The sequence below is a fragment of the Saccopteryx bilineata genome, chromosome 5, assembly GCF_036850765.1.
Source record: "Saccopteryx bilineata isolate mSacBil1 chromosome 5, mSacBil1_pri_phased_curated, whole genome shotgun sequence".
In the NCBI taxonomy this organism is placed as follows: domain Eukaryota; kingdom Metazoa; phylum Chordata; class Mammalia; order Chiroptera; family Emballonuridae; genus Saccopteryx; species Saccopteryx bilineata.
In genome coordinates, this window is record NC_089494.1 from 82,832,214 (window position 1) to 82,859,635 (window position 27,422).

Here is a 27,422-nt window from a genome sequence, read left to right on the forward strand (position 1 = left end):
GTAAGTTTTATCAAAATAATTGTACTTTTTATTTACATCATTTTGATAAACAGAATGAAATATTTCATCATGTCAGAAGCTATACCACGAAAATCCTATAACAAAGGATTAGCTTGCAATTGTCAATGAACAATTTGATAAACACATTACATTTTGCTTTCCAATAGTTACCATATAGGTAGGCTGAAAATTTTCCTAGCCAAGGTTGACTTTTACTCTCTTTCATTTGACCTCTTACAACTTCCTGAAATGAAAATACTAGAGTTTTATTTATTTATTTATTATTTTTAAAATTCATTTTAGAGAGGAGAGAGAGAGATAGAGAGAGGAGAGAGAGACAGGGGGGAGGAGCTGGAAGCGTCAACTCCCATATGTGCCTTGACCAGCAAGCTCAGGGTTTCAAACCGGCGACCTCAGCACTTCCAGGTCGACGCTTTATCCACTGCACCACCACAGGTCAGGCCTAGAGTTTTATTTTTTACTTGGTCAATAAAATGCACAACTTTTCACTGATGAAAAAACATGTCATGTACAGATTGAACAAATGTTACACAAAATCAGTTTGATAATGAGTTCTTCAGGCTGAAATATATGAAACTGAGATGATTTTGTTTGAAATGATCAGTGTCAAAAATAATCAGCAAAAAGAGAAGAAAATCAATTCTTTATTTTATCCAAATATATTAGACTTTATAATTTTGTTAGTTTCAACAAAAATGTAGAGTCACCATATAATGTGTCATCCAAACCAAGACACTCTAAGAGTGAAAGGAGAGATGTTAATAATTACACAGGTACAACAAGAAAAACTGGCACTCTCATGGGTAAATGGGAACCCATGATCAGTTGAGCAATAAGGGTTGAACTGCAATTACATGCAGAAATCATACCTTTCCCATACATATGTGTTAAAAATAAAGGAATAGCATCCACCAACAAATATTCATTTTCTCTCTCATCATCAAGGTCTCTGTTTAAGTATCATAACCCTCTCCCTAAACCAGTCACTTCTTCTAAACTAATCAGTTATTATTTCAATGAGACATTTTTTTAAGTTACCTTTTTATCCTTCCCAAATATTTTGACACTCTGAAGTCATCTCATTTGCTTTTTGTCTGTCTCATAGTGTCCCCTGCCAACTCTAACTGATACACAGTGTTCAAACGGACAGTGAAGTCATTTGACTTAGTCATACCCAAATCCCCCAGGAGCTAGAAATGCCTAGGACATACAATACATGCAAAAAAAAAATTGTTAAGTGAATTAATGAATACATTTGGAGAGTTGTGGTTTTTTTTTGGGGGGGGGTCCATATTCTCCTTGGTACTAAAGACAAAATAACTCTCCAAATTAATTATGGCTCTATTTAGTTTTAAGTGTTTGGACTAAATGATCTATGCAGTTTCTTCCACTGGCAATAAATATACTATGTCCCCTGGACTCCCTTTTCTTTCTGCTATTATTTCATTTCCTACATCCAGCAAAAAGGAAAGTTTAGAGTTTAAGGGATACGGCAACCAGCTCTATTCACAGTGGAGGGAAGCACACGGTTGATCATTTTGCCAGTAACAATTCCCTGGTATAAATTTGCACCTACAAAATTTGGTTGATACAGAGGTAGCCAGAAGGTATTATTGTAGTCAATGATAGAATTGTTGATGATAGAAGTCTCCAATAAGGAAATTATCACAAGATTTCTAAAACTGGGAAGTGATAAGTGCCCAAACAAGCCATTAAAGATTTACATATTAATGAGCAGAAACAGAGTAATTATGGGCATACTTGCATTGTAATATTAAAAAATGTTTTATAAGAAAACCATGATATCCTCATAAGGAGCACTTGTAAATTTTCATAAAGATCTCTGCATTCCAAATCTTTAATTTTAGGTGTTCTATGGAGCAATAATTTTGATTTTCCAATGAATAATAATATAAAACCTTAGGGTTAAAAAATAGTATTTCTAAAATTATTTTAGGAGGCCAGGGATCCAATACATCAATAAAAATCAGTGTTTAACCAACCAAACAATAATAGCAAAACAAAACAAAAACCAGATGGGTAAAATATCTTCAATTTATCTAATTTAAAATTCTCTCAAGTATATACAAAACATTCCTCCCGAACTAAGTGACAGGTGTGGGATGGGATAGGTTCCCCAGGTGAGAAAATAAAGTCTGCTGTATTACAGCAAATGCCACAAACAAAAGGAAGGCATAATAAATGAGACTTGGAGGGAACACTCTGTAACTTGTATAAATGTCTATCTGCTGTGCTGTACATCTAAAACTAATACAAAATAAGTGTTGAATGCAAAATGTAAGCAAAAAATAAAATTTAAAAAAGCTCTAAAAAATAAAAAGACTCCAAAGACATACATATTTAAAGCAGAAATATTTATCATTTGTGTCATTATACTGTTATGTCTCCTCAAGGATAAGTTATTGTTTTTTAAAATAACAAAAGTTTCAGAAACAAAGTGAAAACTAACTTCATTTGAAACAGGGATCATTAATTATGCAATTTTACACAGATTCTGGTATGTTCAGTAAACTTGGCTAGCCACTATCACAATGAGTCAGCATTTGTTCAGAGCTCATATTCGTGTTAGATCATATACAAAACAGGTTTCCAATTTTAATTAGCCAAGGAGAGGACCAATTCTCAAATTAATCTATGTTTATTTCCCCCCCAGGACTAGCAAGTTTTAAAAATTGTAAAAATGTTTAGCATATTGATATGCTCTAAAATTTACAAGTTATATAATGTTTATATTTTTGCAGGGCCATAAATAACACAGACTTGTGTGACTCCTTCATATAAGGTACAATTGAAAACCTCCCAGGACCTTAAACAGCAGAAAACATTAAATCAGATTTTAAAATGACAAATAATTTAAGGCTAAAATATTTGGTATTAATAATGCCAGTAGCCTTCCTAGCCTAATAAATTAAACATGCACAAGAACTACAACTTTGAACAAAACATCACAATTTTATCAGATATATAGGTATGTATGCATGTGTGTGTGTTCATATATATGTGTATATGTATATATCCATATATACTATACATATACATATACATATATTTATATATATATATATATATATATAGGTTTATCACCCTGAAAGGTGTCCATTCATGTTTGGCTTAATACATATGTTAGAAATGTCATGGAAAGTACTTCTTTAAATATATATATGGTTTTTTCCAGAATATACAATATAAATATACCATATATAAATCATGCCATAAAACTAAATGCAAAAATTGCACATTATTGCATGCATGATGTGATAATACATGCCCATTAATAAGAATTTTCTTGTGATGTCCTCCCTTTACAAATTTTTCTTTCTGCACAATTAGCAATACTTGAAAATTAAGGTTTCTCAAATAAGCATATCTGACTGGGAGGAAATGTACCTTTCAGATTCCTTAGAGAGGATTACCTCATCAGCCAAATATGAGATTATTACTAAATAAAACAGTACATAATGCCTAAGGGGGTATTTGTTATGTAAATCGATCAGAGTTCATTTTTCTTAACTTGGCTGGAAGATTTCCTTCCATCCTTGCTGCTCCCCCGGCCATCTTTTGAAGCTTTGGTGGCAAATCAGCCACTGACTGGCTCATGGGATCAGACAGCATCTTGGTGGTTTTAGATACCAGTTTTTCTTCTGAGTTGCCGGGAACTGAACTTATTCGTTGAAGTTTCATGGGCAAATCTCCCAAGCTGTAGGCTTTTTCTGAAGTTGTAGAACTCATCCTCAAAAGTTTTTTGGGAAAGTCTTCTCTTCCGGTAATTTTCTGTAGCTTTGATGGAAGTTTTGTACTAATGTCTTCTAGTCCATCTAAGCATTCCACAGAATTATGTCTTTCTTTGCTGTTAGTTATGGCTGGTGCTATTAAGGGGGATGACATAAGAAGCATTTCCTCCTGTTCTTTCACACTGTAAGGTGGGGTGGGGACTTCAAATGTTGCATGAAACTGGGAATAATCAACTTTAAAAAACCCTTCTTCTAAGGAAATTACAGGAAAGAAACGATGACCCCAAAGAACTTCATCTTCAGTGTATGATGTTCGAGCTTGACAAGTCATTCCTACAAGCAAAAAAGAAAATCCTTGATAAATTAGGCATAATGGAAGCACAAGTAAAGCTATTTGCACTAAAGAATTTATCTAGCTTTCTTCTTTAAGTTATGGGCTGATCTGAGTAAAATAAGTAAAAAAATACATTAAAATTTTTTCTGAGTTGTCAGCTTAAAGGGATATATACTTCTTCCCATGAAAAACATGGGACACTGTTACTTTCATATTTAGAGTATAGTACATCAAAAGCATAATTAATTTTATTTACCATAAACCAAAATAAAAAGGCATTGAGTAAAAATAACACATGTGTCTACATAAGGAAATAAGAGAAATCAGATAATCATTTTCCATCATTCAAGAGGCAATGTGATATATGAAACACACCTGTCTTTGAATCCAAATATTACCACTGTGTAAACTTAGAAAAGATACTTAACAGAACATCACTTTCCTATTCAGTAAAGTAAAGCATGGAAAATAACACCTGTGCCACAGAACTGCTGTAAGTATAATATATAATAACATGTACAGAAATGTAAAATGTGTTGTATAATGTCTACACAGTTTTCTCTAATAAATGATAGCAATTAAACTAACCTGAGTATTTGCTAACTATATAAAAGTTGAAAATATTGCTATGTTGGATAATGGGAAGCCATTGTGGTGGTTCCGTTCTTCTGGACCTTTAAGGCCATAATAAACTTTGCTCAAGGTTAAGAAATCTATATGCTTAAAATCGGTAATCTGGCCATGTGATGTTTTAAGTTCTATTCCTGCTGTGAGAATCTCTGAATTGATGCTGGATGTCAAATGTCAAATTTTGGTATTTATTTATTCTATTGCTAGAATATTTGCCTCCTGCTAGTCTGATTTACTCAATTGTGTTCTCTTCATAAATCATATAGTTAGACTGAGTTACTATTATATGAATCAACCTCTTAATATTCATTGTGTGAAGACTGAAAGTCTATGAATAAATTAAAACCATATATCACATTTCAGTTTTAATAAAAAGACACAATTTCTTTAAGTTGCAAAATTCACTACTTTTCTCTACCTTTATATTCAGACGTCCATTAGAGGTTATTGCACTGATAGATGATTTTTTTTAAAAAATGTACTCTTCAATAACTAAATGTAATTTAAACAATGACAGTCTTTCTTCATTTGAATACTCCCTCTGTCGCTTTATAAATAATTTCCACTGTGTTTAAGTCTGGACTAGTTAAGATAAAGGGATATTTTATCTTTTTCCTCCAATTAGTAATTACATCTACAATACTTAGAATAAGATGCATAATTTAAGACCCATATTAAAGATACATTTTTCATTGATCCTTTCCAAAATCTTGTCTTATATTATTATCAGTTATATATACCACCAAGGAAAAAGTTGTTGCCATTTATAGTACTGTCCTTTTTCCAGAAAGTTTTTAATGAAACTTATGTAGAAAATCAAGTACTGTGTTATATATTCTCAAGTACTGTGTTATGTATTCTCTCTACGTTATTTAAATCCACAATATCATTCTGATATGAAAATATTCTTATGTACATTTTTAAAATAAGAAATATAGTGCACAAAGAGATTAAATCTCTTGATCTTTCTTGGAAATAGATCTAGGAAGGTGTAGCAAAAAAAAAGATGTCAGTATTGTTCTAATTTCTGGGGGTTTTTGCTGTTTCTTTTTATTTTGCCATGTCTTTTTTTTGTTAAGAACCCAATTCTAAACAATCTATCAATTTAAGTGTCACAGTGGAATCTGATAGTGATGAAATTATCAGTCTAGATAATCAATATTATATCAGGATCTAAATCAGGGGTAGTCAACCTTTTTATACCTACTGCCCACTTTTGTATCTCTGTTAGTAGTAAAATTTTCTAACCACCCACCGGATCCACAGTAATGGTGATTTATAAAGTAGGGAAATAACTTTACTTTATAAAATTTATAAAGCAGAGTTACAGCAAGTTAAAGCATATAATAATAATTACTTACCAAGTTACTTTATGTCAGATGTTTACTAAGTTTGGCAGAATAAATCTTTATAAAACAACTTACTATAGTTAAATCTATCTTTTTATTTATACTTTGGTTGCTCTGCTACTGCCCACCATGAAAGCTGGAATGCCCACTACTGGGCAGTAGGGACCAGGTTGACTACCACTGATCTAGATAATCAATATTATATCAGGAATAGCCCCCAAAATATTTATATATGAATATAACAATATTAGTTTAAGAAGTACTTTGTAATTTTTTTAGACATACACACTGTAATGTTCTGTAACTTCAAACCATTTTCTTTTTTTTTTTTTTTTTCATTTTTCCGAAGCTGGAAACAGGGAGGCAGTCAGACAGACTCCCGCACGCGCCCGACCGGGATCCACCCGGCATGCCCACCAGGGGGCGATGTTCTGCCCCTCTGGGGCGTCACTTTGTTGCATCCAGAGCCATTCTAGCGCCTGAGGCAGAGGCCACAGAGCCATCCCCAGCGCCCAGGCCATCTTTGCTCCAATGGAGCCTCGGCTGCGGGAGGGGAAGAGAGAGACGGAGAGGAAGGAGAGGGGGAGGGGTGGAGAAGCAGATGGGTGCCTCTCCTGTGTGCCCTGGCCAGGAATCGAACCCGGGACTCCTGCATGCCAGGCTGAAGCTCTATCGCTGAGCCAACCGGCCAGGGCCCTCAAACCATTTTCTAATCTCAACCTAGTTTATAAGAAAAAAATACAAATCACTTATTCAGAAAAAATAAAAAATATATTTCCTGATATATTTACTAGATTTTATTTTGAGAATTTTATATCCAACAAAACACCTAAAATGAACAAATGTTTAAGTTTCTATCAATTAAGATATAAAATAATAAATCAAAATATCCTTTATTTGTTTAATTGAGAATTATCCTTTATCTCTAAAAGTGATGACTGAGTATATATAATTATTTCTTGTATATATTGAGTTGAACTAAGTTTAGATCATGAGTTTGTTCAATTATTTCTAACAATAGAATAAACATTGAAACAAGGTGAATACTATTGCCATCTTAACCCATTTAATTGTAATGACATTTTGTTCACATAAAGAAAAAGATATGAAATTAAAAATCATAATTCTGATCCCATTATTTGCCATTATAACATAACACAGAGGAGTGGAAAATAAAAACTTACTAAATTATTATGGCATTTAAAGTACAGTGACATCTACAATGAAAGCAGGTTATTACAAATGTTTATTCACATAAAAATACCCATTGGCATTGTTACTCAAATATCAGTGGATGTTTTTGTCTGAAAGGTAAGGTAGAGATTTTATTCTACTATATGAAATTAGTTCTACTTCCTTCCATTCCAAACTACAACTTGTGAGGCAACATGTCAATTCCACTGCTAAATAGCACGTGAAAATCACCTAAAATTCTGGGATCCAGTTTTATCTTTTACAAAGGAGAGATAGCAATGCCCTCCCTTACAATGCTGTTGAGAACTTGGGATAAGTCAAGTGCACAGAACAGTGCTTGGTTTTAGGCAATGCTATTTTTATCATTCTGTAGTGATTACTTGCAATTCTTGTTCTTCCTGGAAATTAGTGATATTGTATTAATATAAGGGAAGAATTCTGATTCATCAGTCATTTGTCCCATATGAGAAAATTAAATTTAAAAATCACTAGATATCAGACAGCAATTCTCTTTTTTAAAATGGTCAATTAAACATTCAACATGTTTTAAAATATAGAAAACAATACATTATTTCTATTACCAACATTTAGGGTTTCTCAATATTTTCCACCCTGGTTATCTCTAATAGCAGGAGAGATTAAGTGTGGCATGTTGGGTATATTAAAAAGGTCTGCAGCAAGCTCAGTTTCTGAATCCATTAGAATATTTTGGCAATTATACTAAGAATATTTGACAGAACTTTAACTTTTGTTTGTTCTTCTGCTGTTCCCTTTACACTTTTATTAGGTGTAGTTACACAAATATCAGACATTTCAACTTTAATAAAATCATAGTTACTTTATACATGGTTTCACCTCAGAATATTAATGTGCAATCAACTCATAGATAATGATATAAAAGCATTAGAAACTAGAAAACCAGGAAAACGTCTATGATGGTCAGACTGCAGTTAGACAATGTCTTAACATAACATGTAATTGAGAGACTACTTCTCTTTACAAATATTATCCCAAAATGGTGTTAAAAAATAAAATACACATTTAATTTAAGATTTAAAATAAATATAATTCTGTCTTCTAAGAACATGTATGTATCATAGTGTTCTTCCATCTCGAATGTGTTATTTTATATTTCTTACTCTAATCCCAATTATTTTAAAATAATCCATGCTTGAATTTATAATTGCAGATGCCATCAGAATCAAAATAAATGCAGGTAAATAGCATTATTCAAAGTGTACTATATAGATTGCATCTCTTAACTGGCAATGCAATTGGCATGTTTTAACCAGATTCCAGACTTGAACAAATGTGATGAAAATCAACACAAGCTCATCTCTGTGGAAACTGGCAAAGCAACAGATGTTGCTACTGGAAATAGCTAGGACTTTTGAATCCTTAGATGAAAAACATTTTCTGAAAAAAAAATTTATTCTATGCACTGATTCATGGGTAAAATGGCTATATATTATTGTTTAATCATCTAATTTATTCCAGCATCAGTGTGTCAATCTAAAAAAAACCCCAGAAGAAATGTAGCCTAACTTTTCATTGCTGACTTCTCCCTTTCCTGATTCTGCCTTTATACCATGCTATTATGCTCCTCTCTTTAACTGAATTGAATGTTCATTCAAATAAAAGGCCTGAAAGCTTTTCAAGTGAACATGACAAAGCAAATTATTATTTGACAAGTCCTTAATTAACCTTTCAGAATACTTCTAACTTAGTCTATCCTGGTCAGTGATGGCACATATGTTACCTACATGAGTTGACTAGGAGATGGTTAAATACAATATAACCAGACCCAGGGGAATGTCTGAATGTTGTGACACAGAAACTATCAAACAACCAATAACTTCTGCATAGAGAAGGCTTTATCTTAACCTTACTATACAGCAGGGGTCCCCAAACATTTTACACAGGGGGCCAGTTCACCATCCCTCAGACCGTTGGAGGGCCGGACTACAAAAAAAACTATGAACAAATCCCTATGCACACTGCACATATCTTATTTTAAAGTAAAAAAACAAAACAGGAAGAAATACAATATTTAAAATAACAAACAAGTAAATTTAAATCAACAAACTGAGCAGTATTTCAATGGGAACTATGCTCCTCCACTGACCACCAATGAAAGAGGTGCCCCTTCCAGAAGTGCGGCGGGGGCCAGATAAATGGCCTCAAGGGGCCGCATGTGGCCCGCGGGCCGTAGTTTGGGGACCCCTGCTATACAGGTTACAAAGTGAGAGAGAGATTGGGTGTGGGGAGAAGGAGGGAGACTGGGGTAGAGGCCAGAGGGGTTGGGAAGAGAATTCTCTTATAATGGTTGTGTTTATCATGTGTGAACTAAATGAAAGGAGGAGGGAGCAAATCTTCAATTAAGTCATGTAATAATAATACATTATATTGCTATAGGGCTTACTATGTGCAAGTGTTTTTCTAAGCACAACTCTGTAAATTAAAGCCTGATGCCACTGGTTTCACAAAGATATTGTGAGTATTGGATCAAATTAATTAATATATATAAATTGCATGCACAATAAGTATTGGTCATTTTCACCCAGAAGAGAATTATGGGCAGGCTATATTACTATTCTACAAATTTTATTATACACACACTCACATTCACACACATAACTGCAAAATTCAGCCAAATAATATATTCTTTTATTCCTTAAATTTTCCTCGTTGTCTATTTTTTCTTCAAATGGGCTGTGGTTTTTATAACTGAAGTGACTAATAGCTTAATATGCATGTGCTATATTACAAAGTAATTTTCTAGACTGCTCTATGTATTACTCTCAGGATTACTGAATAAGGTCTGTAGCTGTTTCTTTCCCAATGTACTTCCAAAATTTCATGCCCCACCAAGATAAAACAACTATAAAGGTTTAGTTGGCATTCTCTGCATAGTCTCTACTGTGTTGAACTGAACTGAACCCTAATTTAAAGGATAAACTTTTTGAGAATATGATGCTTATTTTTTGTTTTACTCTTGTTTATAAGACATAAAGACACTATGTTCTCCACAATACTTTTAAGGTTGTGGCATCAAGCTCCTCTAGGATATAGAGGAGCAAACAGCCTTGCAACCTATACAAATTCTTCCCAGAAACTTCAGTTTACAAATAGGTGGAATCACTTTAAAGCTCAATACATTCTGTTCAAATAGACTTTTAGAGAGGAGTATAGGTTTCTGGCATGTAGTCAACCCAGTATTATCATCTATTATTTACAAGCACTTGGTCTTTCAATGTGTTCTCATATATCAGTTTGCCATTATTGCTTAAGCTAGGTCAAAAAAATTCAAAAAATTAATAACAAAATACAGTCAAGAAGCAAAACCTAATTATATGTTAAAAATAAAATATCAATAAAAGACTTAGTAACAGATATTTTAAGTAGAATACTTTCAGTTTCTTAGTTCTCAGAAGAACAAAGGAAAGGAAAGTAGATTTTTAACCATAATCCCTAGAACATGTTAGAATCCTAAAAAATGAATATAAGTACAGTTGATATTAAGGTCAATAGCAGATTGAAAATATGATAGGGAATTCATGATCATACTGCTAAAAATATATTTGAGGGTCTCAGGGTAATATTAAGCAAAAGAACATGGACTTTGAATATAAACTTGAAATTATTGCTATTTTAATCATAGAGTTTTCATAGACATTTGGGCTTATTATTTAAGTTATCTGAACCTTGACTGATAAGATATGGACAGAAATAAGGGATAATAATATGTAATTTATAGGGTTATTACAGTTAAAATTGTATTTAATGATATTACCATACTACCTAGTAAAACAATAAGTAATAATTGGTAGCTATTATCAACCATTATTATTATCGGGGTTCCAATTAATTAAAGTTCATCTTAGATATATTTCAATTCTTTAGAGAGTAATTTATTTCTTAGAATCAACTTAAAGCAAATAAAATACTTTTCAGTTTGATAAGTTCTATTGATTGATATAAACCATAACATCTATAGACTGAAGAAAGGCCTATCGATAAACACATTATGAACTGAGTCAATTCTAGCTTGGTCAACTTGATCTGCCCTGCACCAATATGGCTAGCTTTACAGTAGCAACCACTTCCCTCAAAATACAGTTAACTTCTGCTGCATGACCTTCAGCTCTCCGCTCTGACTTTATACAGAATAGAAGTATGACAGAATTTTCCCAGTACCCTTTCAACTGATTATCGTTCCCTAACCCAACAATGGAAATGTTTCATTCTTAGCACACCTCTTTATCTTTCCCTTCATGGTATCTACTTAAACATGTTTCCCTGCACTGTCAATTACAGAACCAAAACAATAGCAACCTAAATTCATTTATGCTATTGTTTTCTCCTACAAAAAAATGATTTTTAGCATCCAAAATCTCTTAATAAGATAGGTTTAATGTAATCCAAATACTGTTTGAGAATACCTCATATTATAACACTGACATTGCAAAGATATTTTTCAAAGAGAAAATATAAAAAATTTCTAGCTTCAAATAAAATAGAACATCTTTCAGATAACACTGGAATTTAATTATTTTGGTGAACATGATTCCTAGTCATAGAGAAGAAAACCTTTTGAAATAGTATCTGAAGCAATAACACACATGTCAACTTTTAAAAAATGTTATGTATCAAATACAATAATTAAATGCTTAGATTAATCCCTGCTTTTAAAAGATACTCTTAAAACTTTGATTTAAAATATAAATTCATAACAATTTTTTTGTTGTATTATAGTTGAAATAGGTTGAAATTCACAGGTTGAAATCCTAACCCCTAATATGATAGCATTAGAAGGTGGGACCTTCTGTGTGATATTTAAACAAAATAAATAGATAAATTTAAACAAGAAATAAACAACAAACACCCAAATTACTAGTATGCCTTTATAGTTCCTTCAAAATTTAGCTTTAAGTTACTATTACAGTTTTATCTCTAAAAAAACATTAACAATAACTACAGCAATACATGCCAGATTCTGCTTTCTGTTATATATATTATCATACAATTCTCTATCACTCTAAGAAGTGTATAATCTTTATTATATGCGGCTTAAGTGTCTGTTTGTTGCCGATAGCTTATTGGTTGCTTGAGTAACTGTACTAGCCAATGGGGTGAAGTTGCCACGGCATTCAAATAGTCCCGCCTTCTGGCATGCCACCTCACAAATTGAGGTTAAAGATTGGAGCAATTATTATGCTGTTAAGAAATCTTAACACCAGAAGGGGTCTTTGCAATGGTATAAGACTAGAGGTTCTCCGATTGAAAAATAATGTCATAATAGCTAAGTCTTTGACTGGCTCCTCTAAAGGTGAAATACATGTCATTCCAATAATTGATTTGGCTCCATCTCAAACAGGGTTGCCATTTCAATTGAGACGTAGACAATTTCCTGTAAAACTTGCCTTTGCTATGACCATCAATAAGTCTCAGGGCCAAACGCTTAAGCATGTTGGCATTTTTTTTTACCTGAGCCTGCATTTGGACACGGTCAACTTTATGTTGCCTGTTCAAGAATTCATGAAAGAATGGACATAAAATTAAAAATAATTGATGGTCCTCTGCAAGGTGAGCTTAAAAATGATGGAAAGATCTACACAAGAAATGTTGTGTACAAAGAGATCTTTGACATGTGAATTAACATTTTATTATTTAAATCACCTTTATTTATTGAGCTAGCAGTGGCTCTTAAGAAATGTACCACCAGTGGTTTCCTTCATTGCACTCTACTTTAAGCAATTAAGCAAGTAGAAGGGGGAAACCCCATGGGGCAGTAAGCAAAGGGGCGTCCTTGCCGCCTGCCCTGGGTTTTCAGTTTGAATTAGCAGACACCTTTGCACAAATCATTTTAATTACAATTTATAATATCTAGAACAGTGGTCATTTTGTATGACCGCCGGGCTTTCTAGTATATATTGGATATATATAATAATAATACTGATATATCAAGAGGAAAATATCTTGTTCAACATAATATTACAAAAGATGCTGTAGTCAAGATATAAACTCAAGTTTTCTAATTCCAAAGCCAGCTTTGTTGACCTCTATACTATTCTGTCTTATTTTCTTGAATGGACAACTTTCCCATTAGTAATTATTCTTTCCTATGCATGTTTCTTGGTCCTTGAAGTTGTGACTGCTTGAGATACCCTCTTACATCTCTCTACCTGTTGACATAATTCCTCATGTTCAAAGTTCAGATCACAAACCATTAATACTATGAAGCTTTTTCTTTTTATATTTTAATTTATGGACTTTTAAATACATCATATTGTCATGCACACACATGTGCATGCATAGACACACACACATTCCCCATTGTCTAAGTACTGTACTCAGAGACACACATAATTAAATTCAATGAGAAATAATACTTAACATTTATTAATTCATGAAACATCTTCATTCTTCCGGGCACTCTTCTAGGTTCTGAATTATAAGGTGCTATGGCAACAGAAACAAGGATGAACCCTCTCAAATTCATGTTTAAACTTAGTCTTGCAAATGACTAACAGCCACAGACACACAGTCCATATCCACAATGTAAGAAAAACACATTCTGAGGTGGAGAAAGACATTTACACACATTCTGTTGTACAAAGGTACAACCAGTTATACCTGAGTTTAGAACACAGTTTCTATTTGCTCATTCGTTGCAGTTAAAGAACAAAACTCTTAAGAGAACACTTATCCACCTTGGCATCTCTAGTATCCAACATTGTGACAGGTATTAGATTCTCAATGAATTCTTGAGGAGAGATGGTAGGAGAAATGAAGGAAGAGGAAGAATGGAAATGTTAAAAATATCTGTGTAAGAGAAGTCAACTTCTATACACATTAGTAATCTATTCACCACTAGGAGTGATTGTCACTGACAAGGGATATAATTGTTCATGATATAAGTATTTGTAATATGTCCATTTTGATTATTTTCTATGCTTTTAAAGTGAGGTTCTCTTAATGAGTTCAACTCATGAACTCCAAAATTGGTTTTGAAATATTTATACTAAAATCTTATACTGATTAGTGAAGTTGGGATGGATTATCAAAGTAAATTATATACAAATGACCCTTTTACAAAAAAGACACATTTGCTAATAAATTGTATTCAAAGATAATCCAGTTAGTTTATAATGTTACTTTTGTGAAATTATATACCAATGCTTTGTCTACATACATTTACTGGAGAGATTAGATTTATCTGCAATGAATTATTAAACAACATAACTAAATTAGTTAAATATTATGATACACTTGCATACTTGATCTCTAGTTAAATATAAAGTTTGGGGAAATTTCTATCTTTATTGCAACTATACCTGATCACCTTATAAAATGTAGTAGGCCAATTTTTAACCTGAAAATTTAAAACTTTTTTTCACCTAATTTATGAAGCTCACTTTTATATAGGCTACTATATCTTTTTAATCACAAGCTATAGCTATTTTTTTAACATCTTTTTTTTGGCAGAAATTCAAATACATTCTGTTTGCCTGCAGGCTTAGAACAGAGCCTGAATAAATATTTGCAATTCAGCAGTTGTTCCAGTTCTACGCTTTGCAGTAAAAGGTCAGAGAATTTCACTTCTAATTTTGCTATGTTATTTATAGAGTGTAAATGAAAACTAGAGTCCTTATAATTGTATAAAAACTATTACTGAGTGTATTTTATTTTAGGTGTGATAATGACACCTCACAGCAATAATCACAAATATAAGATATTTTAGTACCTCTATTTTAAAAAAGAAAAATAATTGGTTTGAACATGTTTATACAAGTCTTATGGAAGAATTAAATTTTCTGCCATGATATAAATATGTATTTAAAAGTCAAACTATTAAGAGTTTCCCAAGTTACATAATTTTCATCTCTTTAGATAGTATTTTAATTTATTTCAATTAAAAAATCATTTAAAGGAAAAAAGAAGTCAAAGATATGAAAATGTCGGGGAAAATTGCACTTGAACTGCAAACAGTAAATTCCTTAAATTTGACGTTTGCTAAAAGCAAATGATTGTAAAACTCTGTAAGTTCTTGCTAAACTATAACTCCACTCCTAAAACAGCCTAGATTTTCTCCTCAGGTTTAAATGATACATGAACTGTCAAGAAATATTCTGTTAATGTAGAGAGCCAAGGTCTAAGAGTAAAATTCTGAACTAGTCTCCGAACTTCTGGGGAACTTTTATCATATATATCTTTGCAGAATGTTATGTTCTTTATAAAAAGAATTATTTATAACATATAGATGATGCTGATATAAAATACATAAGACTGCTTAATATTCAAAGGCTTATTTAATTACAAAAAATACAGCCAAGGTCTAAACAAGGAAGGGAGAAAAAAAGGAAAAAAGGCAAGTGAGTTAATCCATTTAAAATATGGAAAATCAAACCTTCCAGCCAGATGCCCACTTAAGAATTAGAAGATAGAATTCATACCTGGTATAGAACAGACTCATTTGTGGCCATACGTATCCACAAACATCAATTTTTGTGTTGTTCATAATCAAATACATTTTATTTACTCTACCAATTTTAATAGACTTTTTGAACAATAACGACTAGAAAGTAGCTTAATGTTATGCAGTCATTTTATTTCAAGATATAATATATATTTTACTCTGGCTGATAAACACTCCAAAAGTTAACAAAGTAATATTTCATTTGATTGACATAAAAATATAGGAACTGTGTTTGATTAAATCCTTTTTTCCATATAGTGACATAAAAGCATCCAAAATTATTCTGAGACTAATTCACTCACTAATTCATGTCTTTATTTAACTAAAACTTTGCACAAAGAAATAACAGAAATTTGCATTTAAGGGATGAGTCAAAAGTAATATTTTTAGTGAAATAAAAAGGAAAATTATTTGAAGTAATGATTTTTTTAAAAAATGGGAATGGAAGCTAATTGGCAGAAATGATGAGAAATAAGTTTTGTTTCAGATATAGTATTATAAAGTAATATAGCTAATCCAAAGCAGTAGTATCATCTAGTATAAATTGCACATGTGTTCTAGAATCTCTGTTAAAATATTTAAATAAACTATTTTGTTTTCAAAATTCCTGTGGAATAGTTACTATCTTCTTTTTCAGATGATAAATTTGTACCTAAAAAATGAGCAAAAGGTCTGAACAGAAACTTTGTCAAAGATGTACAAATTGCAATTAATCAAATGAAAAGATGCTTCACATATATCATCAGAGAATTGAAAATGAAAACATAAGATACCATTAATCTGGAACACTGGCAACAACAAATGCTGATGAAGATGTGGAAGAATAGGAACTCTCATTCATAGTTGGTACAAATGCAAAATGGTACAGCCACTTTGGAAGACAGTTTAGTGGTTTCTTACAAAACTAAATATGCTATTACCATATGATCCAGCAACTGGGTTCTTTGGAATTTACCCAAATTAGTTGAAAAATTTATGTCTACATAAAAAATTTAAACACAAGTGGAAGCAACCCATGTGTTCTTCAATGGTTCAATGGAGAAACAAACTGACGTATATCAATACATGTATATTGTATATCAATACAATATTGTATATCAATACAATAACTGGAATGTTGTTCAATGAGTGAGCTATTGAGCCATGAAAATATATGAAGTAATCTTAAATGCATATTACTAAGTAAAAGAAACAAATCTGAAAAAGTTACAGACTGCACGATTTCAACTATGTGACATTCCAGAAAAGGCAAAGATGAAGATTAAAAAGATCAGTGATTACCACCGTTTGGGAATAAATAGGTGGTATGTGGTATTTTTAGAGTGAAACTATTTTGTATGGTACTTTAATAGTGGATACATGTCATTACACATTTTTTAAGCCTGAGGACGCCCAATTTAGAGAATGAACCTAGTGTAATCTACGGTCATAGGTTTATAATTATGTGCACTTGTTGGCTCATGGATTATAACAAAAGCATCACCCTGGGGTTTGACATTGATGGTGAACAAGGTTGTTTGTGTGTGTGTGTGTGTGGCTATTCATGGGGAGAAGGGGATGTATAGAAACCCTGTATTTTCTGTTCAATTTTACTGTGCATTCTAAAATAAATATTATTGACAAACAACTATAAATTTTAAAAAATTTAAATATAAACAAAAATGCCAGTTCCCTAATAGAAGTTAAATAATGTGCTCAAGGTCTCACAGCTGGTAAGTGATAGAGCAGGTTGCTTCTGTCTTAGGAGTTAATTATTCAGCATCTCAGGAGTCCTTTATCATACTTACAAGCTACATAGATTTTGAGCATTCTACTATACTGTAAAAGTAGAACAATAAACACCAATGTGTACGGTGAAAAAAAAACTACTGATATCTAGATTTACCACCAAATATGTTTTCTTCACCAACAATTTCTAAATTTTGATTGTAGTGCATAAAACCATAAATCAAGGTTTTAAAATTTTTAAAAATTATTTTTTAAGAAAACTACTTTTAAGGGTGAAATGAGAAGTCATCATATTTTATTATTTTTAAACATCACCCTGCTTTGTTGTTCTTAAATTTATATATTCTAAACACCCTGTCATCACGTTAGGCAATATATAGTCTATTCACATAAGTGCAAATAAGAGACAGATTTAACAGTGGGCACATAAGGTGCGCATCCTGGGACCCTCCTTCTGAAAGGCCCAGTAAAACCCCAACTTTACACTCTTTTCTAATGTGAGGGGCCCAATATTTTTCTCTGCGCCTGTGGCCTCTACTGACCTTAATCTGCCTCTGGCACAAATAGGTACATCTGTTTGATGTGCCTTTATTTTATTTCCATTAAATGAATGGAGGCAAGAAATACGCATATTTTCTATGTAGTCTAAGCTAATTTCCAAAACCTAAGTCTAATGTCAAAGTTTCCATAAATACATAATTATATAATACTTCTTTAAAAATATAAAGAAAATTCCTCCTCTGTAATTTAAAATCATCCATTTCCTCTAATGCTGAAATCGTTCAGCTTTTTTTAATCTGCTTCTTTTCTCAAGTAATATGTTGTTTTCTTAATCTTTCTTTGGACATCAATTCTTTAAATGCGTACTTATCTAACAAATGGTGGAAAAAGTAGAGTTTACAATAAATACTATTATATAAGATTTAAGTCTAGGATAGGCAATTATGAGCACGTTAGTATCTTAACGGACTAATGTTCTCATCATCATAAAAGAAGGGAAATTACATGAAGAGAAACAGAAAGTACACGTTCAAAACTACAGTTTGCCAGATGTAGATTTAACATGATACTTATGAAAATTAAGCTTCAAAGGCTTTCACTAGCAGAGGTGTTTTTGTTTTCATAATTTAATTTCATAATATTGTAGTTCTTTTTGTTTGTTTTTTGTTAAAGAGAACTATCTAAATTATGGAGTCATTCAACTCTACTTAGATTTGCTCCTTCAGAGCGCAGTAACGTGATCAAAGGAAGGTTCACAACTTAGACTGTAGGCACAATTAAAAAGATGTGTCATTACCTTGGTGAGATTTCATAATTCAACTGTCTTTGATATTGATTAACTTTAGAAAGAGATTATACATTGTATACCTTTTATAGACATTCCTTATTTCCCCTGAAGTCCACATCCCATCTGTAGAAATTGACTATTGCACACTGTTTCTTAAACTGTTATCATGCTCCACTACCCCACAGCGGGTCCAAAAAACAGCCTCTCACACACCTGGCAATTATCTTGGCTAAGAAACCTTCCTCACAATTATTCTTCTTTTTCATTGGAAGACTGGATAAATGGTGTCTAATATTTACATTCAGGGACCTAGTACTTATTATACAAAACTATTAGTTTTTTTTTTTTTAAGTGAGGGGTAGGGAGGCAGAGAGACAGACTCCTGCATGTGCCCCACCTGGAATCCACCTGGCAAGTCCCCTCCATGGCGATTCTATGCCCATTTGGGGCCACTGCTCTGTTGCTTGGCAACCAAGTTACTTTAGCATCTGAGGCAAGGTCATGTTCCATCCTCAGCACCCAGAGCCAACTTGCTCAAACCATTCAACCCATGGCTTCAAGATGAGAAGAGAGGGCAGAGTGGAGAAGCAGATGGTCACTTCTCCTGTGTGCCCAGACTATAAATCAAATTCAGAACTTCCAAACTCAAGGTGGACACTCAACCACTATACAAAACTACTTCTATAGTGAAAGGTTATCTTTTATCCATTTCCTTGGAATGCTAAAACCTTCTATCAGACAAGGAGTATTTGGTGTTGTACACTGAGGGAAAATTGAACTTATCACCTGAAAAGAATGTGCTACTCCACTCAGAGGGGGGTTACTGATGTGCTTCATCACAGGCTGTGACACTGTCTGATAGTATTTTGTAGAAATTACCTTGACTGTTCTGTAGAGAAAAAAATATGATCACCACAAGACTGAAGCAAGTACAGCAGTTAGGAAGCTGTGGTAAAAGACAATGACCAAACAAGTGGCTGTGAAGACACATCAAAAAAATATTTATTTAAGAGGCAAATTTAACTAGACTTGAAAACTGATTGGATTTAGAAGGTTGAGAAAGACTGGCAACCAACAATTTCTTTTGAGTCAGAAAGAGGAGTAGATAGGGACAGACAGACAGGAACGGAGAGAGATGAGATGCATCAATCATCAGTTTTCTTGTTGTGACACCTTAGTTGTTCATTGATTGCTTATGAGAATATGTGTCTTAACTGGGGGGCTACAGCAGACCAAGTGACTCCTTGCTAGAGTCAGCGAGCTTGGGTCCAAGCTGGTGAGCTTTGCTCAAACCAGATGAGCCTGCGCTCAAGCTGGCGACCATGGGGTCTCGAACCTGGGTCCTCCACATCCCAGTCCGACGCTCTATCCACTGCGCCACTGCCTGATCAGGCCCAACAATTTCTTTTTATTAGAATGATGAAGATAAACATACCATGAAATTTTACTTGTATTTCCTTAAAAAAAGGGGAAGATAAAAATAGTGAGTTAAATCTTATCCTTTTGTTTTCTGAACTCTCGGATTAAATTTGTCAGCCAGTTTTGTAGCCTCATGCCTGCCAATTTATAGTCCTAGCAGCCGTAGCATGAGGAAAATAGTCATCTTCGTCTAAGCATTAAACTAACAACAATTACTTCATCCTAAACTGTCTCTCCATTCTGCTAAGCTCAAAAGAAATGTTATGACCGAAATGTCACCTCAAATCTCGTTTCTATATCTGGCATTAATTTCATTAATTACAGCTTCTTTGTTCTACTCCTGATCTGCTGACAGAGCACTGGCTGGGTCTCAGCCAACTAATCAGATTAAAAAAATACATGATGTGCATCTTAACACAATTGTTTCTCTAAGGCTTTTTTCTGAACACATAGGTATCAATAATCTTTCAGTGATTTGATGATGTTAAAATATAGTTTTAACTTTCCTATAATTAATAGGAATCTGTTGAATAGCAGCCCTAATTCAACAATTTTTTTTTGAATTCCCCAATTCACTGTTTTTTTCCCAGGAATATAAGAGCAAAATATGCCAAGAAAATGTACTTTACTAAAGACTCTAATGAAACAAAGAATTATGTTTACTGTAAGCTGAATAACCTTATGGCCTGCATAGTATTTATATAATTAAAGAAACTCAGAATAATGTGGGTTAGAGAGGCTTTAGGAAATAGAATCTAAAAACCAACTTGTATCAAGAAGAAAATAAGCACAGAGGAGTAACCTTCTGTTCCATGCCAGCATTCGCAATTTTTACTTATGACACAATTTTGTTTACAGATGATGTCAACACCAAAAAAGTGAAATGGAAACATGGGTGTGATAACCACATAATTTGAATACAATCTAAATCCCTGCTTTAAAAAAAAAGAGAGTTGTGATCTTGTCTATATTATCCAGATTAATTTAATTCTCGGTATAAATTTAGTTACATTCTGAATTACTTTTTATTTAATTAATAGCTAAGGTTGTTAGAATATGTAAAGAAAATAGCCATCTGTCTCTTTACTTATTTCCATTTAAAAATATTTTTATTTTAGTCCTTCAGTCTTAATTTACAGCCTATTGCTGGTCTTCCCAGCAATTAGCCACCTCTATTTAACTAGGGCAAAGAGGCAAGTAACATAATGAAGATGATGGATGAAAAGATACTATTATATGATGGGGTCTTTAAAGTTTAGTAATGTAGACCTAAATATTACATAAAACCTATTATATATTCAACCATACCTGGCCTAGAACATTTTTGACAGTTTTGAATTGTTTAAGTAAATTCTATTTATCCACAGTCTTCTGTTTGAAAAATTTAACTAATTATTTTACCCCTGAATCTATCTAGCAATAACGAGAAAAAGTTCTTGATTTTAAAATTTTAAGATATAAGATTTTACATATCCAAAAACACAGACAAGAGGTGAGAGTAATAAGAGGTTTCTTCCCTGTTCAAGGAAGCAGCTTGGCTGTCAAACCTAGGCCTAATCTTGTACTTCACATGAGAACAGAACAACTTTCTTTTACCTGAGCTAAGAGGCTATATTAACTGCAGTTCTCATTGCCATCCCCATGTTAACATCTCTGACAGTTCTAAATCCACTGATTACTTCAAATCCCCTTACTGGTCTTGACAAATACCCACAAATGCTAACACTTCTCCCCCATCAAGTATCTATCTATTGATTACCTTAAACATACTGGGTGTTTCGTACTCAATTTTCCCCCTTCCCAGAATTTGGAAATCTACCTTTGCCTGCTTTGGTTGTCCTTGTCTATGGTGGCTGGGCAAGGCTGAGATCATTGTGGTTCTCCTTAGTCTCTCTAAAGCTTTTAGTATATAGTATTCAAAACATTTGAGTAGGTTTTCCAATGGTCAGATGCAAGAGGTTGATCGCTCTTATAAGTGAAATCTACATATTCTGTGATCTTGTGGAAACCATGCATTATAATTTTAAAATGTACATAACAACAGCTAAGTAGTTAGTAGTTTTTAAGGATTGAGACAATGCAAATGTTTACTTAATATGACGGTTAAAGTATAGGAATTCATTAAAAATCAGGTTCTTGAATCACATACTATTATGCTATACTAACATAATTTTTTAGCATATATATTCTATATAACATAAAATATAACATACTATTAAACTTCTGACAGACTCTGCTTATATTTTATAAAATCTGAATTAATTACAGAAAATATATTGCTCCCTTCAGAATCTAATCATTAGATTCATTAAGAAAGCACTGGAGAACAAAATTGTTTCTTATGTTTACAATGAACTGTATGATGGCAAAATGAGCTTATATTATAAGTGTCTTTTAAGATATACCAGATTAGAGTATATTACACTAAATATAGGTAATATATTGGACATAGTTAATATAGCCAGTCATCGCTCAGTACCTTTGAAGTCCCTGAATGCTCAAGTCTCTTGAATAAAATGGTGTAGTTTTCGTGTATGACCTACCACATGCCCTGTATGCCATAAATCATCCCTAGATTACTGATAATACTTAATACATGTAAATGTTATTTAAATAGTTGTCATACTGTATTATTTAGGGAATAATGGCAAGGAATAAAAGTCTGTACACTTTTAGAATAGATGCAACCATTGTAGGCCTACCTATATTGTACATATCTGCAATAACATTTTTTTTTAACCTCAGTTGATTAAATCTGCAGAAGTGGAACCCACAGATTCTGATGGCTGGCTCTGTAATATAAGACAACTTAAGCTTTTAAAGTCACATGTAAATAATTTTGATAATCTTCTGAACATTTATAGAAAGCATGTATATAAATCTGTCTTCAATGTGCTTGTCCCCCCTCATCTATCTTTTGTCCTGCAAATATCACTGACTTGGGAAACTCCTATAAGTTTAGATCCTGCTGTAAAACATATTTAAAAAGGATTTCATCACTAGAAACAAGCAATGTTTTCTTTACACTTGCCAAACAGAGATAGTGTCACTAGCTATTTAGTACAAAGCCACAAAGCTGGTTTAGGAAAAATATCACCTGTTAAAAGTCTTAGGGGAAATTTCTAGGTTAGAGTACTGAGCCACAGAATGGTGATGGCTTTTATCAACATAAAAGTAAAAAAAAATGAGGGCCCTTTTGAAAGCTCCTTTGATTGAAGCACAGTCACAATATATATATATCTCTATCAATTTATCTATCTATCTATCTATCTATCTATCCATCACACGACAAAAAATTAAGAAGCCAAATAAAAACTTACGTCTCAAACTCTTTGCCTTCTAGGATTCCATTTTCTCAGATAATCAAAAACAATATAATTTAGTTAAAAGATAAGCTCATGTTATCTTATCAGAGTGGAAAAATAAACACAAATTCAGACAGATTTATTAAGCTGAAAGGAGTGAAGGATTTGATTTGGCAAAAAGTTGACATCTTAGTGAAGACCACACCAGTAAGTAAGGAAAAAAGTATCTAGGAGGATCAGCTAAACAGACACAAAGAGGAAATCAGAGTATACACACTTTAACTTGCTCTTACACATGAATGTGTACAAGATGCCATGAGGCCCCCAAACCATGTATGCCATTTTCAAAGAGTAACTATGAATATGTGCAAATTTATTTAAAAATACATAGTTTTTCCATTTTGTAAATGCATTTACATTTTTCTCAATATAAAGAGTATTGCTAAATGCAACAGGTATATCTTAAGCTTTTTATAGATTACTCACAGGTTTTATTTCAGTGGTAGATTCTCAATAAACAATTTTTTTTTAAATTTAAGTTTTATTTATTTTAAAGAGAGAAAAATGGAAAGACAGAAAAAGAAATATCAATTTGTTGTTCCACTTATCCATGCATTCATTAGTTGATTCTTGTATGTGCCCCGTTCGGGTCTCGAACCTGCACTCTGGCATAGCAGCACAATGCTCTAAGCAACTGAGCTAACCAAGCAAGAAAATACTTGACTTTTAAATTCAGATGCAAGGACTAAAATTTTGTGAACCATGACTTTGAAATTTTAAGCATTCAAATCTTTGTTGCAATGAAGAGATGATAGTTAATATTTATGGATACTGACATGAGTATATTGATACATATTAGTACAAATAATATTATAGTAATATAATCTCAAGTACAGAATTATTTAAAGCCAAATATATTTTTTTAAATTTGCATCCCTTTAAAAGCAAAGCAAATTGGTCAAGTACTGCACACCAATAGCTTTTACTTTAAAAATAGGTGGCAGCTCTTCAATTAATCCACTCATTCATTCATCAATGATATGATGGTTACTTCTTTTATTCTCATTAACTTATTAAAAGATAATGAGAGCGGAGAAAAATACATGCATAAAATCCCTGACTTCATGGAGATCATAGCCTTATACAGATGACAAAATTATAAATACCTCACAAAAAAAGCAATATGAATAAAACAAAAATGTATGAATATTGATAACAGAAAATAATCTAATTAATATTAGGCAATTTGGGTGAGATGCAGAACACCATTTGAAAAGAAGCAATATATGAATTAAGCTTAAAGTACACATGTAATTTATATGATTGAAAAGGGTAACATAAGTCAGGGAATGGATATATTCAAGGGCTAATAAAGGCAGGGAGATTACAGCAGGAGATTACATGTGTGGTTGTAGACATTAGGATCAATGACATTACCACATTAGATGTTTGAAATATATTTGTTGATTGAGGGGGAAAAGACTAAATAAATAAAACCATATGTTATTGGTGGACTTTGGTCACTGATAAAATGGAGAAAGAGATAATGTAAGAAGTTTTTAGTATCTCGCTCCTCTATGTTAACTTGACCTTTTTTCCACTTTAATGTTCTAATTCTGTATCAACATTAACTGTTCCTTCTTGTATCATTGTCCTTTCATCTTTCAATTTTCTGTATATTATTACATTAATGTATAGAAGTAATATATAGTTAAGAGTAAATTGAATGTTACATATGTATGATTTACAAACATACTTTTTGTTACTGCTTTATCAATATTATTTACAATATAAGTTATAAATGATTAGAAACATCTGTTAAAGTTCAAAGTGTTAAAAAAATAAATTTATTGGTATTATTCACTTCATTAAAATAACATCTTTCATATTAGAAAAAATTCAAGTTTTAAGATTTTCACAAAATATCCAATATGAAATTTAACTTAAAGCTTCAACTACCACTTAGTCAAAGCTAAAAACAATTATAGTACTACAAACTATTTTTTATTTATTATACAAGATCTTGAAACTTTCTCTTTATTAATATGCTATATACTCAGATGTCAATACTTTTAAAAACATGTTCATTTAAATAATTTGATAAATAATATATGTTTTAAGTATCTTATTAGCATAATAATTAAAATGATTAATTTACTTAGAGCAATTAGGATTTTACTTTTATGATCTAAAAGATATGCACTGTTTCCACTCAAACATAATATTCATTATTATAGCAAAATCCTCAGAAATTGTGCTATTAAAGTACCAACTACACAAGCTAAATTGACTACAGTTTATCTTGTCAGTGAAGGAAAGGCAAACAGAAAGATGCTTATATGGTAAGGTATGGACATGTTATCACTGATCCAACTCATCTAGCATATGCCATACTCATTTTATTTTGTGAGAGAAACTGAATAAAACATATTTAAATACAGTGTGTCCGTAAAGTCATGGTGCACTTTTGACTGGTCACAGGAAAGCAACAAAAGACGATAGAAATGTGAAATCTGCACCAAATAAAAGGAAAACCCTCCCAGTTTCTGTAGGATGATGTGGCAGCATTTGCACATGTGCAGATGATGACGTAACACCGTGTATACAGTGAAGCAGCCCACAGCCATGCCAGTCGAGATGTGGACGGTACAGAGGAAAGTTCAGTGTGTTCTGTGGCTAGCTAAATTCGAATCCATGACCAAAGTGCAACGTGAATATCGGCGCATTTATAATGAAGCGCCACCACATAGGAATAACATTACTCGGTGGGATAAGCAGTTGAAGGAAACCGGCAGTTTGGTGGAGAAACCCAGTTCTGGTAGGCCATCAGTCAGTGACAAGTCTGTAGAGGCTATACGGGATAGCTACCTAAGGAGCCCTACAAAATCTGTGCATGAGCCCACATCGAACTGCACTGAATAGGTATGAAACTGGGAAAGTTTTCCTTTTATTTGGTGCAGATTTCATATTTCTATCATCTTTTGTTGCTTTCCCATGACTGGTCAAAAGTGCACCATGACTTTATGGACACACTGTACTATCTTAAGTCAGTCAGCGCTGCTAAAATGCCCCAATGGCTTCAAGGTAATTATGAAACATACAGATTAGAGTTGAATGCATTGCAAATACCTCCTTTAGTATTGTAGTTTTAATTTCATATATTAAAAAATGTAAGTGAGGCCCTGGCCGGCTGACTCGGTGGTAGAACCTATGTGAAAAGCCTGGCATGTGAAAGTCCCAGGTTTGATTTCCAGCCAGGGAACACAGGAGAAGCGCCCATCTGCTTCTTTGCCCCTCACCCTCTCCTTCCTCTCTGTCTCTCTCTTCCCCTCTCACAGCCAAAGCTCCATTGGAACAAAGTTGGCCCGGGTGCTGAGAATGGCTCCATGGTCTCCACCTCAGGCACTAGAATGGTTCTGGTTGCAGCAGAGCAACACCCCAGATGGGTCAAGCATCACCCCCTGGTAAGCATGCCAGGTGGACCCCTGTCAGGCACATGAGAGAGTCTGTCTGTCTGCTGCCTGCCCACACCGCTTCTCACTTTGGAAAAAAAAACCAAAAAAAAAAAAACCCCAGAAACAAAACAAATCGTAAGTGATCATTTATAAATGACATTTCATCTCAAATATTTGAAAACCTGTTCAATTTTATTTGCAAATATCTGCAATCATGCCCCAAGCCTAAATAGTTATGTCAGAGGAATATTACACTGCTACCCTGTTGTTTATGTTTTTGTGAAGAACAACATCATTAAGTTTGACAAGTATACTGTAGGTATTAAACAGTAACAGTGGCATGTCAAGGTCTTCTAAGTCCATAAATAAGAAAGCAGCATGATTATAGTGTCTAGGGTAGTTCTGCTGTCAGACAGACACATACTCCTTTTTTCTTTTTTTGCGAAGGTTTTGGTGCTGCATTTTCAT

The 27,422-nt window shown here is 32.9% G+C and overlaps 1 protein-coding gene across 2 annotated transcripts in view; it reads right to left on the minus strand.

Annotated features, from left to right (window-relative positions):
* Positions 1–648: 648 nt before the first annotated feature.
* Positions 649–27,422, minus strand: part of KCNJ3 (potassium inwardly rectifying channel subfamily J member 3) — a 182,347-nt gene continuing 155,573 nt past the window's right edge. The window contains exon 3 of one of the 2 annotated variants that reach the window (XM_066279199.1): positions 649–4,106. In XM_066279199.1, coding sequence (XP_066135296.1) covers positions 3,520–4,106 — 587 coding nt within the window. In that variant the 3' untranslated portion in view covers positions 649–3,519. The remainder of the gene's footprint in view (positions 4,107–27,422) is intronic. The other variant, XM_066279200.1, reaches the window with a different exon arrangement.